The sequence below is a fragment of the Hypanus sabinus genome, chromosome 5 (assembly GCF_030144855.1).
Source record: "Hypanus sabinus isolate sHypSab1 chromosome 5, sHypSab1.hap1, whole genome shotgun sequence".
Classification (NCBI taxonomy): domain Eukaryota; kingdom Metazoa; phylum Chordata; class Chondrichthyes; order Myliobatiformes; family Dasyatidae; genus Hypanus; species Hypanus sabinus.
The window spans coordinates 133,338,749-133,355,503 of NC_082710.1; the positions used below are offsets into that span (position 1 = coordinate 133,338,749).

Genomic DNA, 16,755 nt, shown 5'->3' on the forward strand with positions numbered 1-16,755 from the left:
GGGAATGTTTAGGATCGCTGTGTCATATACTTTTGTGTCTCACTATTTATTGCATCTGATTTACCAGAAATCACTCCCACATTTCTTTTGAATAACTTCAGCTATGCTTTGACAACACGAGGTTTGAGGATAATTGTGTTATAAGCTGCTCTGTACAGTATCATTGTATTTGAGCAAAGTCATTCCTTCAGCATTCAGACTTCCACTAAAGACAAGATTTGAAACTCAAGGACAGAAGTAAAAGAACACCAATGCACACTCAGTGGTTACTCTTCATTAGGAACCTCCTACACCTAACAAAGAGGCCAGTGAGTCAATGTTCATGGTTCTTCTGCTGTTGTAGCCCATCCACTTCAAGGTTTGATGCTGTGCATTCAGAGATGCTCTTCTGCATGCTACTGTTGTAATGCGTGGTTATTTGAGTTACTGTTGTCTTCCTGTCAGCTTGAACCAGTCTGGCCATTTTCCTCTGTCATTAACAAGGCGCTTTCACCCACACAACTTACCACTCACTGGAGTTTTGTTTTGTTTGTTTTCGTACCGTTCTCTGTAAACTCTAGAAACCGTCGTATGTGAAAATCCAGGGAGATCAATGGTTTCTGAGATACTCAACTTCCCCTCTTCTGGCACCATTAATCACTCCACTGTCAAAGTGTCTTAGATCGGGTTTCTTCTTCAATCTGATTTTTGTCTGAACAACAACTGAACCTCTTGACCGTGTCTACATTCTTTCATACGTCATTTGCTGCCGCAAGTTTGGCTGATTAGATATTTGCATTAGCGAGCAGGTACACTAAATAACGTGGCCACTGAGTGTACATGCAAATTTCCAGACGAGAAGTGTTCTGTTTCTACAGAACAATTTTAGAAGTGTCGAAGAATTCCTCTCACGTTAAAGTTCTTTATATTTTTTATTGAAGAAAAGTGATTTTCAGAATTAGAACAATAATCCCGTATTTAGAAAGTCATTGGTTAAGATATTGAACATGATACCAGTACAACGCACACAAAATGCTGGAGGAACTCAGTAGGCCAGGCAGCATCTTTGGAAAAGGGTACAGTCGGCATTTCGGGATGAGATCCTTCAGCAGGATGGCAGAGCAATTTATTTGACCCATCTGTTGTGGTTCAGCATTTTACTAAAGGATATTCAGTGAATAAAAAGAGTATAACATGTGTAATACACACAAATTGCTGGAGACACACAGTCAAGTGTATGAAAGAAGAATGGAGGAGTATGTAAATGAAAAGCATTAGATTGATCTTGGGGTAGGTTAAAAGGCTGGCACTACATCATGGGTGAAACCCTATACTGTGCTGCACAGTGTATTCTGTGTTCCAGCTCAGCAAGTCAGGCGGCATTTATAGAGAGAAATAAATAGTAGCATTTCGGGCCAAAACCCTGAAGTGTCTCAGCCTGAAACGTTGACTGTTTATTCCCTTCGATAGATGCCGCCAGGTTTGCTGAGGTCCTCTAACATTTTCTGTGTGTTGCTCAGGATTTCCAGCAACAGTGGAACAGCTTGTGTCTGGAGTATTACTTGTATCATTATCTTCCTTCCTGCTTCTTCTTGTATTGTCACACTACTGTATGGAGACGCTCAGACAAGGAAAGTGGCATCAAAAGCACGCACCATAAGTCTACCCACCATTTCTCTGATTTTGCTGGGGTCACAGTATTAAGGTACTACCAGACTGGAATTGAGATCTTCAGAATACAGGAGACTAGGTGGAGATTGATTGATGTCAGTAAAATTATAAGACTGGACTAGAAGGGCTTAGATCAGCCGGTAAAGGTGCTGGTAACTAGGATACGTTGACACAAGTTATGATTGGAAGGAATAGGAAGGAGTTGAGGAAACATTTCTTTTTGTTCAGAATGATTGGGGTCTGGAGCTCTCTGCTTGAGAAGGTATTGGGAGGCAGAAAGTCCCACGACATTTGGAAAATGTCTGGATGAGCACCGGAAGACCATTAGCCTACTTGACTGTGAACTGGGAAGTGGGATTGATCTAAATCATCCCATTGTTTTGGTTGGCACAAACAGCCAGAATGGCATTCAACTATATTATCCCAGAGTTCTGTGTGTGAGAGTGGGGTGCGTAAACAGGCTGCAGTACATCTGTGGAGAACCTACTGAAATGGCCGTGTTCTTTGTTCAGATCCAAATGTATCAGCTGTCGAGGCTGCTGCATGACTACCACCGGGAACTGTACATCCATCTGGAGGAAAATGAAGTCAGCCCTAGTCTCTATGCTGCTCCATGGTTTCTCACGTTCTTCGCCTCACAGTTCCCACTGGGATTTGTTGCTAGGGTTTTCGGTAAGTGACATCTTCAGGTTCTGATTTCCAAAGCGGACAAGAAACAGCTTGTACCGCCCATGGGAAAGGCACTGAATCTATTTGTTGATATCAGGCAGGCTTGGATGAAAGAGGATCTGTGTAACCAATCAGGCTCATTTTCTGTGGAAGTTTGTCTCGGGCTGTGAAGCAAACATGGGAGTACAGCTGGCCATTTCTGGGACCGGCACTGCAGTGGCGCAGCACCAGGGGCCCAGGTTTGACCCTGATGTCCAGTGCCGTCTGTATGCAGAGTTTGCTCAGGTTTCTCCAAAGTCCCAAAGACGTGCGGCTTGCTAGGTTAATCGGCCTCAGTAAGTTGCCCCATGTGTGTCAGTGCATGGTGGAATTCATGGGAAGATAATGGAACATGGGTGAATAAAATCGGATTAATATAGGGCCCAAAGGCCTGTTTTCCAAGCTGTATGGAACAGTGACAATGACTGTAACTGATATCAATCCTTTTAAGCAATTTTCACGTCTATTAAGATAGTGATCATAAAACTGATTCTGATTCTTAATGCTCTAGTGTCCCAAATCTCTCTCAGCATCACGTCATGGTTATCGATGTCAACAATGGGTGAAAATTCCTTCTAAAAATCTGTCTTTCCCAAGGAAAACAACATTCAGAAGGTTTTTAGAATAATAAGAGCAAGGATGCGATTTAGGAATTGTATGAAGTATCAATGAAGCCACAGTTCCGGTAGCTACACTGCAGAAAAGAAGCGATTGCGCCGGAGACAGTGCTGAGATTGGCAAGGATGTTGTCAGGGCCACAGGGTTATAGTTATAGGGAAAGGCTAACTAGACTGGCATTGTTTATAGTATTGGAATGTGCTGCTAGAAGACATGAAGGTGGGTATAATTCTAATGCTTTAAAGACAATTTAAGAGGTTCATGGATAGGAAAGGTTCAGAGTGATATGGGCCACATATAGGCAAATTGGACTAGCATAGATAGGCATCTGGGTCAGCAAAGGCAAGATGGACTGAAGGGTCTGTTCCTTGCTTATAGACAGTGTGTTACACTGACTTTCAATCCCCTAAAATGCAGGCTCACTTTTAACATTTAAGGAAAACTTGGACAGGTACGTGGATGAGCGGGGTATGGAGGGATATGGTCTAGGTGCAGGTCAGTGGGACTAGGCAGAAAAATGGTTCGGCACATCCAAGAAGGGCCAAAAGGCCTGTCTCTGTGCTGTAATTCTATAGTTCTATGGTTCTATTGCTATTAAGTGGCAAGGCCACACGGAGGCACTATTGAGCCATTTGAGTTCAAATTTAGCTGGGTAAGGTATCCTGAAATTTGACTATATTGATCTCTCTGCAAAGCAGTAAGTAACATTTGGAATCTTCCTCAGAGTGACTCCCCAATCACTGTCACCTCTCACTGCTCACCATAGACATCCTCAGCTGAAGTAGGTCCCGCAGCATGAACTCTCTCTCTCTCTCTAGGAAGTGGTTCTGAACGGATTGGCAAGAATTGGGATTGGTATTGGAATTGATTTGTTATTGCCACATGTACAAAGATACAGTGAAAAGCTTGTCTTGCATATTATTTATACAGATCCAATCATTACACAGAGCACTGAGCGAGAATAAGGCAAAACAATAGCAATTCTGAATAAAGTGTAAAAGCTGCCAAAAAGGTACATTGCAGGTAAAGGATAAAATGAAAGATGATAGCAAGGTAGATTGTGAGGCCTAGAGTCCTTCTTATCATGAAAGAGGTCCTATCAGGTGTCTGATATCAGTGGGGCAGAAGTTATCCTTGACCTTGTTTCTGAATTTTCTGCTTGATGAGAGAGGGGAGAAGAGTGGGTGGGGTGTTTGATTTACTGAAGCAGCGAGAAGCTTAGGCAGAGCCTGGAGAGGGGATGCCAGCTCCTGTGACCATTCTGCCCATCTATAGCCACCAGACTGAAATCCGCAGTCATAAATGTCCAAGAAATAATAACAGAAAATGCTAGAGATTCTCAGCCGATCTATCAGATATGAAGCGCTAACTCTGCCTCACTCTCCGCAGATGCTTACTGACCTGCAGAGTGGTTTCAGCACTTCCTGTTTATTTCAGATTTCCAGCTTATGCAGTGATTTGCTTGTCAAAACATGTTTCAATAGCTTGAATGTTTGTGGATGTCACTAACATACTATCTAGAAACTTGCAATATTTTATAAATTATCAGAATCAGGGTTATTATCACTGACCTATTTCATGAAATTAGTTTTTCTGCAGCACTATAAAACACACAAAGAATTAAATGTATTTAAGTTAATTGAATTAAACCAATGAACCTTTTATAGTTGCTGTTTTCCCTCACAGCTTTTCCTCTCGTTGAAATAAATGGTGCAGTTGTCCCCAGGTCCAGAGGCAGATATTGCAGCAGATCTAGTAGGTAACCATGCAGACCCCAATCTCCCACCAGGGTGCAGTGATACTGTCAGTACCATCCACTGTGCAGAGGGGTAGGACTTACACGCTCACACTTGCCTTAATTGGAGTCTTGAACTTGCTCACACCAAGAGGCCAAACGTAGGCGTTACAACATGCTGAGTTCTCAGCAAAAGATTGACAATTGACGTTGAATCACTGATAGATTTTGACATTATCAAGACATTCTCTGCTGTTGAAGTTATAATTGCAATGGACAACTGATAGCCCTACAGGTCTAAGCGTCTTGTGCAGAATGAACTTCCCTATGGTAGTGAGTCCCTCTCCCACAACTGGCAATTTAAACAAAGGAGCCTTTTCTGTGTGGCAGTCCATAGGAAAGAATTTAGCAATTTAGTCCATGGGCTCCACCACTTAATCATGGCTAATTTTATTTCAACCCCATTCTTCTGCCATTTCCCCATACACCTTAATGCACTTTATCAATCAAAAACCTATCCATTTTTGCCTTAAGTATACCCACTGCCCTCTGAAATTCACCAGGCTGAATAGGAAAGAATTTAGCAATTTAGTCCATGGGCTCCACCACTTAATCATGGCTAATTTTATTTCAACCCCATTCTTCTGCCATTTCCCCATACACCTTAATGCACTTTATCAATCAAAAACCTATCCATTTTTGCCTTAAGTATACCCACTGCCCTCTGAAATTCACCAGGCTGAAGATCTTCATACTCACTTCCGTTCCATTCTGAGGCTATGCTCTCTGATCGCCGAGTCCCTTACTAACGAAATCCATGCCTTTCAGTATTTGGTAGTTGTCAATGAGATCATCCCTCAGCCTTCTGAACTCTATCAAGTACAAAGTCAAAGCCATCAAATACTATTAATAATAGTAAGTTATGATCACATCCAAGAGCTAAGAGCAAGATCATGAGAAACAGCCATTTGTTTGTACTCAAATAAAATGCAGGGTGTTATAATCAGATAATTGTTTCTGAAATGTGGACTGAAGGATTAGTACCATAAAACCAGAATTAGAATCAAGTTTACTATCACTGACTTAAGCTGTGTACTTTGCTGTTCTGTGGCAGAAGCACATTGTAATAAATAATAATAAAAAGCTATGACTTATAATAAGACATGTATATAATATATAAAATTAAATAAGTCGTCCTAAAAGAGCAAAAAAAAAACAGAAAAAAAGGCAAAAAGGAGTGGTGAGGTAGTGTTGATTGGTTCAGTGTCCATTCCAAAATCTGTTGGCAGAGGGGACAAAGCTGTTCCTGAAGTGTGTGTCCTCATGTTTCTGTACCTCCTTCTTGATGGTTTCCAGTGAGAAGAGGGCATGTCCTGGCTGATGGGGGTCCTTGATGATGGATGTAGCCATTGCTCTTTGAAGCTTTCCTGGATGCTGAGGGGCTAGTGCCCATGGTGGACCTGGCCGAGCTTACAACTTTCTGCAGTTTTTTCTTGATCCTGTGCAGTGGCCTCTCCATACAAGGCGATGACACAGCCAGCTGGAATGCTCTCCACATAACATCTAAAGAAATTTGCGAGAGTCAAATCAACTCTCCTCAAACTCCGAATGAATTATAGCCATTGTCATGCCTTCTTTGTAATTGCATCAGTGTGTTGGGCCCATGATAGATCTTTCAAGACGTTGACACCCAGGAACTTAAAACTGCTCACCCTTGGCACTGCTGATCCCTCAATGAGGACTGGCGTGTGTTCCCTCGACTTTTCCTTCCTGAAGCCCACAATCAAATCCTTGGCCTCACTGATGCTGAGTGTGACCATGGGACATAGGAGCAGAGTTAGGCTATTTGGCTCATTGAGTTTATTCCATCATTTGTTCCTGGTTGATTTCTTTATTATTATTCAAGCTTGTATTAAATTTCCAACTCTCCCCTTTATGAGATAGCTTCATTCACCTCAGTTTTGAATTGATTCCATACCCTTTGGGCTCACTTTCAAGGACTCTATTCTCAGTGTTATTTATTTTCTTACTTGTTTATTTTCTTATTTGCACATTGGTTGTTTGTCAGTCTTTGTGCGTAGGTTTTCTTTGATTCTATTGTATTTCTCTGTTCTACTGTTAATGCCAAGTTCATTGAGAAAGTAATGTGAAATATCATTGTCTTGTCCATACCGCCGTCGCTGGGCTATAAACGTGCAGGAGCAGTGTGTGGTTAAGTGCCTTGCTCAAGGACACACACGCTGCCTCGGCTGAAGTTTGAACTAACGACCTTCAGATTGCCAGCCCAAAGGCTTAAACACCTGGCCACGGCCAGCACAAGTTCAAGCTCATATCATTAGGCTTTGGTCAGCAGAGAACAACCCCACCCCATGGCTCAGCTAGAAGATGAAGCTCTCTGATGCTGAGATCCTTCTGTATTCATCAGGAAGGGCAGGCATATTGCCATTGCAGTATTTCTATCTGGCAAAAGCAACCCCTGCAGCTCTGCACTAGACATTTAATGAGGGAAGCAAGGCAGGAGTTCGGTGTTTTCATCTCCGGAGAAGGACTTGGACTCACAGCTTCCTAATCTGGAGCTGAAATTACTTCCAACTAAGCCGAGTCTGTACAAGTTTAAAGAGGCACCTGTTGTTCAGTCTTGTGGGTGAGCCAATGAGTGAGATTGTTCTCTGCTCATCAAAGCTTTAAAATATGAACCTTAGCTTCCCCCATTTCTTGGCCATTATCTTCCCTCTCCTCGGCAAATTCATAACGGAGAACGTTGGAAACATCATACAAGCTTGAACGCCAATGTTGGATTTGTTTTTGCTATTGGAAAACGCTGAGTACTTAGTAGCAAGATATATAACTTAAACACAAGAGATTCTGCAGATGCTGGAGATCTCGAGCAACACACTCAAAAAAAACTGGATGATCTTGGCATGCCAGGCAGCATCTATGGATGGGAATAAATGGTCGACATTTTGAGTCGAGACCATTCGTCCTGACAGAAGGCCTGAAACATCAATTGTTTGTTCACATCTATAGATGCTGCTTGGCCTGCTGAGTTCCTCTGGCAATTTTGTGTGTGTTGTAGCAACCTGACTATTGTTTTTGAGCTAATCTTGGTTTGCTCATTAGTGATAGAAATCAGAACAGGGTAAGCCATTCTGACAGAGGCTCCACCCCTACATACAAGTGTGGCTGGTGCCTGCACCTCCTTTGGGGGTATGTGACAGGTTTTAGCACACACCTACAGGGCTCTGAAGTATCCGCGCTTCCAATAGTGTAGACTTATAGTAAGCTGCCACACAACTGTGGGAATGTACCTTAACTCGTCTGGGCAATTGCCCAAGGAGGCAGACTGACATTCAAGATCTCAGCTCCTGGGCACTTGCAAGCTCTGGCCCATTGCCGACTAGTTTACAATGTTATGTTGGAGAATTCTTAACAGCAGTGCCTGAGCGACAAGTGGATTGTGTTGATGAATAATACTGTTGGAAAGCCAGAACAGCTAAATAGTGTGGAGTTTTCTTCATTCAGCAGACGGCTATAGTAAATGATTTCTGTAGGATCTGCTTGCATGAACTGGCTTGTCTGGCATCCTAAGGTTCATAGTTTTGTCATGTAGTATTTAATAAAAGGACAAGCAAGTTAGACAAGAGATTTTGCTGACGCTGAAAACCAGAGTAACCCACATAAAGTGCTGGGGGAGCACGGCAGGACAGGCAGCAGCTATGGAGGGGAATAAACGGTTGATGATTGGGGCTGAGACTCTTCATCAGGACTGGAAGTGAAGGGGAGGCAGACGGAATAAGAAGGTGAGGGGAGGGGAATGAGGGCAGGATAGAATGAGATAAGTGGAGCCAGATGGGTGGAGGGGAGGGACGAAGTAAGAAGCTGTGAGGTAGCAGGTGGGAAAGGTAAAAGGCTGAAGAAGAAGGAATCTGATAGGAGAGAAGAGTGGATCATGGGCAAAAGAAGAGGAGGAGGAGGAAGAGGGAAAGCAAGAGAAAATCTGCACAGCTAGAAACCCACAAAATGGTGGAGGATATCAGGAGGAATTTAGCAGTCCAGACCGTGTTTATGGAAGAAAGTAAACAGTTGATGTTTCAGGCCGAGACACTTAATTGGCACTTTCCTGGTCAATCCGTTCTGGTTTTCTGCCTGCTCTAGATCTTTACATTGCTAACTGCTGACAAGGCATCAACCATCCTGTTGAAGGGCCTCGACCCAAAACGTCAACTGTTTACCATTTTCCATAGATGCTGCCTGGCGTGCAGAGTTCCTTCAGCAGTTTGTGTGTGGTGTTGGGAGGAGGAGGGACACCAGAGGGAGGTGAAAGGCAGCTGAGGAGAAGAGAGAAGGATAAAGTTGGAGTAATTAAAAGAAGTGGGAGAAATTGATATTCATGCCATCAGGTTGGAGGCTACCCAAGCGAAATATGGTGTTGCATCAGAAACCTGAGAGTGAGAATAAATGGCTTCTATAGGATCTCCTACAGGGACAGGCTTGTCCTGGGTCAAATCCTAATTTTTTATAGCATTGTCATGTATTGTTTAATTCAAAGACAAATTTTAAAATAGTCCTATAGTTCCTTTAAAGTTTTGACTTACAAGAGAATATGTAGGAGTTTTAACTTGATGTGAAATGTTCAGACTAACACGAGGACTTTTGGTCTCTCTTCTCTCTTCCAAAACAAAACAGATATAATGTTTCTCCAAGGGACTGAAGTGATATTTAAGGTGGCCCTCAGTCTGCTGAGCAGTCATGAAGCATTAATTCTGCAGTGTGACAGTTTCGAGAGCATTGTTGAATTTGTGAAGACCACCATTCCGAATCTGAGTCATTCACAGATGGAGAAGACTATTACCCAGGTACTGCCAAGATTAGTTAGCACAAAAACCAGTGGCAGGACTCACATTGCTGAGACCTTTCTGATAATTTTAGAGGGCTAGATACAAAGAGAAACTGTAATAAGTCTGCAGATAACACAGACATCTATGTGACTGTGATCCTGATTAGCTATAACATGCAACTGCGCCCCTTGTCTTGAAAAATCTAATTAAAATGAACTTTTATCTTTCCATTTGCAGCATTTCATCTGCCACAGAAAATTAATTGCCAATCAATAGCATTTAGATTGATTTTTACATTCTTTTCAAACAGAAAACATGTACTCAGCGGACACTTTTTTAAAGTACGTCAAGTACCTAGTAACAAGGCCATTGAGTGTACAATCAAGGTATTCTGCTGCTGTTGCCATTCACTTCAAGGTTCGATGTGTTTTGCATTCAGCGATGCTCTTTTGCACACTATTGTTGTAACACATGGTTACTTGAGTTACTGTTGCCTTCATGTCAGCTTGAACCAGCTTGGCCATTCTCCTCTGACCGCTCACGTTAACTAAAAATTTTCACACAGAAGTGCCGCTCACTAGATGTCCGTTTTTTTACACCATTCCCCGTAAACTCTAGCGACTGTTGTGCACGAAAACCTCAGGAGATCAGCAGTTTCTGAGATTACTCAAACCACCCCGTCTGGCACCAACAATCATTCCACGGTCAAATTCGCTTAGATCACATCTCCTCCCCATTCTGATGTTTGATCTGAGCAACAACTGAACATCCTGACAATGTCTACGTGCTTTTTATGCATTGAGTTGCTATCACATGATTGGCTGATGAGAGATTTGCATTAACGACCAGGTATGCAGGCGTACCTAATAAAGTAGCCACTGTTGTATTTTCAGAGTAGAAATATGAGAATAAAGCATCTTTGCACAATGTTTTATACCCAAGGGTTTCAACTGCAATATATCCTTGTAAGATGCAGGTTTTGAACTGAAGACTGTTCCTGATACAGCAGTTCAGTATTTTATTGCCCAAGTACCTCCTTCTGATATAATATAGAAACTGTGGCCATAAATACAGCCTGACCTGTTGTGTGCTGTTCCATAAATCCAGCTGTAACCTAGTATAAGGCCATTAATAGTCAAGCATTACTCAAAGGCTGCAATAAAGCTGATGTTGCTTGCAATTTACAGACTAGTCTGGAAGTATTTGACCTTGATATAGAAAGCCACTGAAGTTTATGACACTGTTGATCGCTTAAGTGGTGCTGTTAGCACAGTTGCTTTCAGTACGGTCGATACTTATTCAGCATGCTTTATTGCTTGTTTAATACTGTAATATACAATACAGTAGCATCATTGCACGGTATTTTAGTGATTTTTCTCACAGAACCTGTTTTTGTCAGTCATTCTTTCTTGAGAGGTTGGTGTCACTGCTAAGCCCACCCCTGAATGCCCTTGAGGAGGTGATGGCGAACAGCATCCTAAACCAGGCTGGCATGGAATAGATGGGCTGAAGGGGCTGTTTCTGTGCTGTGGGGCTCTTTGACTCTAACTGTTGCACTGCTTCTGGGCCCCAGTGTTGTTTGGGGAAAAGAGTTCTGGCATTTGATTGGCAATCATTTTCCACATCTGGATGATGTCTGATGTGTGATTTGGAGGTGGAACTGCACTTACCCTTCTTGACTGTGGAAGTCCCAGGTTTGGGAGGTGCTTTTGGAACAGTCTGGCAAAGTATCTGTACACATGTGGTATATTATACAGTTACAGCCCACCAGTAACAGGGAGAGCGATTTTTTTGGATGGTTGATGAGGTACCATTGACAGCTTCATCCTTGATGAGTTAAACTTCTGTAAATGCTGTTGGAACTGCAATCATCCAGGCGAATGGAGACTGTTCAGTGAATATGTATTGAAAAACCCATGGAAATCAGGAGCTGAATCGTGTGAATTTGTTCCCTAGTTCTCTTGCATTGAGTGTAGCTATGGGAATGGTTCAGTTACATCCATAGTATCCCCCATGATGTCAAGTATCCAACAGTATTTCTTCCTTTGAATTTGAAGAACTTCATTAAGTGTAGGTGGTGGATATGACCATTTCTGGGTATTGTGCAGTACAAAATTGTTTAGCATTCATCAGCCTAAATACGAATATTGGTTCTGGACAGCTCAATTATCTGAGGAGTTATAAGTGGAACATTGTTCGAGCATAGAACACAGAACAGTAACAAGCCATTCACAATGTTTTGCCAAACTAATTAAGCTAATGATGCCTAACTAAAATCCCTTTCTCTGTCTTTAATGGTAGCATATGTCCGAATCAAAAGCGAATCTGTTCAAGATATGCCTGTAATCAGGATTCTCTTGGTAATATCAGTAATATCTGGTGTAGGTCCACAGAAGTTCCCTTACGCATTCTGTTAACTCACACGAAATGCCGGTGGAACGCAGCAGGCCAGGCAGCATCTATAGGGAGAAGTATAGTCGACATTTCAGACAGAGACCCTTCGTCAAGACAAACTGAAAGAAGAGATAGTAAGAGATTTGAGAGGGGGAGGGGGAGATCCAAAATGATAGGAGAAGACAGAAGGGGGAGTGATGAAGGTAAAAGCTGGAAAGTTGATTGGTAAAAGGGACACAGAGCTGGAGAAGGGAGAGGATCATGGGACGGGAGGCCTAGGGAGAAAGAAAGGGGGAGGGGAGCACCAGAGGAAGATGGAGAGCAGGCAAGTAGTGATTGTGAGAGGGGCAGAGAGAGAAAAAAGAGAGAAAAGAAAAAAAAGAAGGGATAAATAAATACATACATACATACATACGGGACAGGGTAAGAAGGGGAGTGGGGCATTAACGGAAGTTAGAGAAATCAATGTTCATTCCATCAGGTTGGAGGCTACCTTGACGGAATATCAGGTTTTGTTCCTCGAACCTGAGTGTGGCTTCATCTTGACAGTAGAGGAGGCCGTGGATAGACATATCAGAATGGGAATGGGACGTGGAATTAAAATGTGTGGACACTGGGAGATCCTGCTTTCTCTGGCGGACAGAGCGTAGGTGTTCAGTGAAATGGTCTCCCAGTCTGCATCGGGTCTCACCAATATATAGGTTGGAGGAACAACACCTTATATTCCGTTAATGCCCCTTCCCCTTCTTACCCCATCCCTTTTTTATTTATTGATTATTTTTTCCCTTCCTTTTTTTTCTTTTCTCTCTTTTTCTCTCTCTCCCTCTCACAATCACTCTGCCTGCTCTCTATCTCCCTCTGGTGCTCCCCTTCCCCTTTCTTTCTCCCTAGGCCTCCCGTCCCATGATCCTCTCCCTTCTCCAGCTCTGTATCCCTTTTGCTAATCAACTTTCCAGCTCTTAGCTTCATCCCTTGATGCACCATCAATAACTCACACTGAGACGTAGGCGAGATATCGGCTTTTATTGACTGGAAGAAGGAACCAGGAGTGAGTGTCTATCATACAAGGTCCTGGAGACTGAGGCCGATCTTCAGGCCGCAGGTCTCCTTTATACAGGGGCCTGTGGGAGGAGCCACAGGAGCAGTCAGCAGGGGCGTGTCCCGACAGGCACATAGTTCACCACATCCCTCCCCCCCTGTCTTCTATCATTTCGGATCTCCCTCTCCCCCACCCACTTCCAAATCTCTTACTATCTCTTCTTTCAGTTAGTCCTGACGAAGGGTCGCAGCCTGAAACGTTGATTGTACTTCCGATAGATGGTGCCTGGCCTGCTGTGTTTCACCAGCATTTTGTTGTGTTGCTTGAATTTCCGGCATCTGCAGATTTCCTTGTGTTTACGCATTCTGTCATTGTCAACCTCTTTGATTCTCTTCCCGGCATTATCCACAACTCTGCTATTTAACTAGAGTTATTAGCAACGGCTGTTCCCAACTCCAGTTTGGAATCACATTGTCTCTTGATCCAACAACACACCTCCCCCCTCCCTGTTTCAAAATTCTCATCCTTGTTCTGCAATCAACTAGACCCACCCCACCTCTGACCACTTCAGGACTCTGATTTAGGCCTCTCATTTGTCCCTGATCTCAATTCATCACCAATGGCCACTCTTTCAGCTCTCAGGATTGTCACAAGAAAGCTCTCTACCTCACTACCCCATTTTCCCATGAGGCATAACCTAAAACTTACTGTCTTTCTAAAACTTAAGGTTACCCAAGATTGAATTTAATGTCAGGCCCACAAATCCCACCATTACTCCATTACAAGGAGAGCTTGGACAAACTTGGGCTGTTTTCTCTGGAGTGGCAGAGGCTGACTGAAATTTATGAAATTATAAGAGACATGAATAGAGCAGGAAGTCAGTACTTTCTTCCTCAGGGCCGAAATGCCTAATGCTAGAGGGCATGCATTCAAAGTTCAGTGGAGATGTGTACATGGAGTGGTAGGTGTGAAATGTGCTGGCAGTGGAGGCAAGTACAACAGAGACACTGAGGTGGCTTTTAATTAACCATATGAACGTGCAGAGAATGGAGGAATATGGGCATAGTTTAGACAAAAGAAATTATTCATTTTAAGCATTTAAGTAATTCAGCATGACATCATAGGCCAAAAGGCCTGATCCTGTCCCAGCTAAGAGAAAATCCGCAGATGCTGGAAATCCAAGTAACAACACAAAACGCTGAAGGAACTCAGCGGGCCAGGTAGCATCTGTGGAAAAGAGTACAGGTGATGTTTCGATCAGGACTGGAGAAAAAACCCTTTTTCTCTCCGCTCTCAATGAAGGGTCTTGGCCTGAAAATGTTGACTCTACTCTTTTCCATAGATGCTGCCTGTCCTGCTGAGTTAGGCCAGTTCCTGTGCTGTATGGTTCTGTGTTCTAGTCCCGAGTCATACAATGCCAGCATTAAGCACCAGTGGCACAGTTCAATTACCTTCATGTTTCAAAACCAGCAAGTTCTGGAGGACGAGTGAGATGGGTGGCTGGAGGCAAACTCCTGTCTTATGACTCCCATTCAGCAATTCATGGCTCGCTGTGTATGTCTTACATGAAACGGGCCTTGGCACTGCTTTGCAAACAGAACTCCAAGATATTCTCGGGGCGTAGTGATTCATGATGCTGAGTTTGTCATTGTTTTTCCAGCCATCACTTTTAAGTCGTTATAGATGGGACACAGGACTTTGCTTCACATTTTGCAATAGGTTTCCTGTGCACTGTGCTGCCAATACTGCAGTCCTGCTCCAGTTGTGGACCAGAGCTGCAGACGAGTTCCTTGCAACGCACGAATAAGGGAAAAAGCAGTGCCGGACACGGCTTTCACTCAGATCATTCCCTGGCACATTGCAGGTATTTGAGATGGATATCTCCAAGCAGCTCCATGCCTATGAGGTGGAGTACCATGTTTTGCAAGATGAGATGGTGGAAGGAGCATCACCGTGCGATGATGGGGATCGCTTGGAGAAGCTGGAGAGAGCGAACAGTCAGCTTAAGAAACAGAACATGGAGTTACTGGAGAAGCTCCAGGTAAGAACTGCAATGCTGTCAGTTTAATTGAGCTAAGCACCAGTAAGTCATGGAGCAAATGGCCGGGGCTGTGCTTTCTATTGGCTGACTTTCATATCCTGTGTCAGAAAGATTAATACCACGCTGATGTCATGTGGTCACCAGTAATGTCTGTCATGCAGTTCTCCACAGTTTCCTTTTAATCTGTCATGTCAAATTTATTTTCATTCATTAAGACTAATCACTTGGACATGATGCTACTTTCTGTCAGTGTGAAAGAAAGAAAATCAGTTAATCAATCGATTAATTAATTGATTTTGAGGTGACGAATGCGTTCATGTTCTTGGGAATCCCAAAGATTTCACTGTCCTTGTGTTACATATTCTGGCAACCGTAGTGATCTGCGATTGGCAAGATCCCAAAAACTATCTGTCAATAGCTTTAGGGGATAAATACAGAAAAGATGCAAGAAAGGTTTCCCTATAGAATCATTAAGAGTCACAAGGGCAGCAGTGACCCTAGGTTAAAATCCTGTGCACAAGTCGGAACTTACGACGACGGAGCCCTTCTGCAGTATTACATTGGGATGGCAGCCTGGATTATTAGTTTAAGATGCTAACCAGATGGAGAGCATGCCGTATGAGGATAGACTGAGTGAACTTGGGATTTTCTCTTCGAAACATAGCAGATGAGAGAAGACTTGATAAGGTGTACAAAATGATAAGAGGCATTGATTGAGGTAAGTTTTCCACACAGAGGGTGATGGTGCATGGAACCTACCAGAGGTTATGGTAGAGACAAATACATTGGGGACAATAGACAATAGGTGCAGAAGGAGACCATTTGGCCCTTCAAGCCTGCACCACCATTCTGAGATCATGGTTGATCATCTACTATCAATACCCGGTTCCTGCCTTGTCCCCATATTCCTTGATTCCCCTATCCATAAGAAACCTATCTAGCTCCTTCTTGAAAGCATCCAGAGAATTGGCCTCCACTGCCTTCTGAGGCAGTGCATTCCAGACCCCCACAACTCTCTGGGAGAAGAAGTTTTTCCTTAACTCTGTCCTAAATGACCTACCCCTTATTCTCAAACCATGCCCTCTGGTACTGGACTCTCCCAGCATCTGGAACATATTTCCTGCCTCTATCTTGTCCAATCCCTTAATAATCTTATATGTTGCAATCAGATCCCCTCTCAATCTCCTTAATTCCAGCGTGTACAAGCCCAGTCTCTCTAACCTCTCTGCATAAGACAGTCCGGATATCCCAGGAATTAACCTTGTGAATCTACGTTGCACTTCCTCTACAGCCAGGATGTCCTTCCTTAACCCTGGAGATCAAAACTGTACACAATACTCCAGGTGTGGTCTCACCAGGGCCCTGTACAAATGCAAAAGGATTTCCTTGCTCTTGTACCCAATTCCCTTTGTAATAAAGGCCAACATTCCATTAGCCTTCTTCACTGCCTGCTGCACTTGCTCATTCACCTTCAGTGATTGATGAATAAGGACTCCTGGATCTCTTTGTATTTCTCCCTTACCTAACTCTACACCGTTCAGATAATAATCTGCTTTCCTGTTCTTACTTCCAAAGTGGATAACCTCACACTTATTCACATTAAACATCATCTGCCAAGTATCTGCCCCCTCACTCAGCCTATCCAAGTCACCCTGAATTCTCCTAACATCCTCATCACATGTCACACTGCCACCCAGCTTAGTATCATCAGCAAACTTGCTGATTTTAAGAG

General features: G+C 43.2%; 1 protein-coding gene across 8 annotated transcripts in view; it reads left to right on the forward strand.

Annotated features, from left to right (window-relative positions):
- The window catches only part of tbc1d4 (TBC1 domain family, member 4), a 291,680-nt gene that overhangs the window by 269,118 nt on the left and 5,807 nt on the right, over positions 1-16,755 (forward strand). For all 8 annotated transcript variants that reach the window (XM_059970422.1, XM_059970423.1, XM_059970426.1 and 5 more), the window contains 3 exons: positions 2,163-2,322; positions 9,398-9,567; positions 14,847-15,023. In XM_059970422.1, coding sequence (XP_059826405.1) covers positions 2,163-2,322; positions 9,398-9,567; positions 14,847-15,023 — 507 coding nt within the window. The remainder of the gene's footprint in view (positions 1-2,162; positions 2,323-9,397; positions 9,568-14,846; positions 15,024-16,755) is intronic.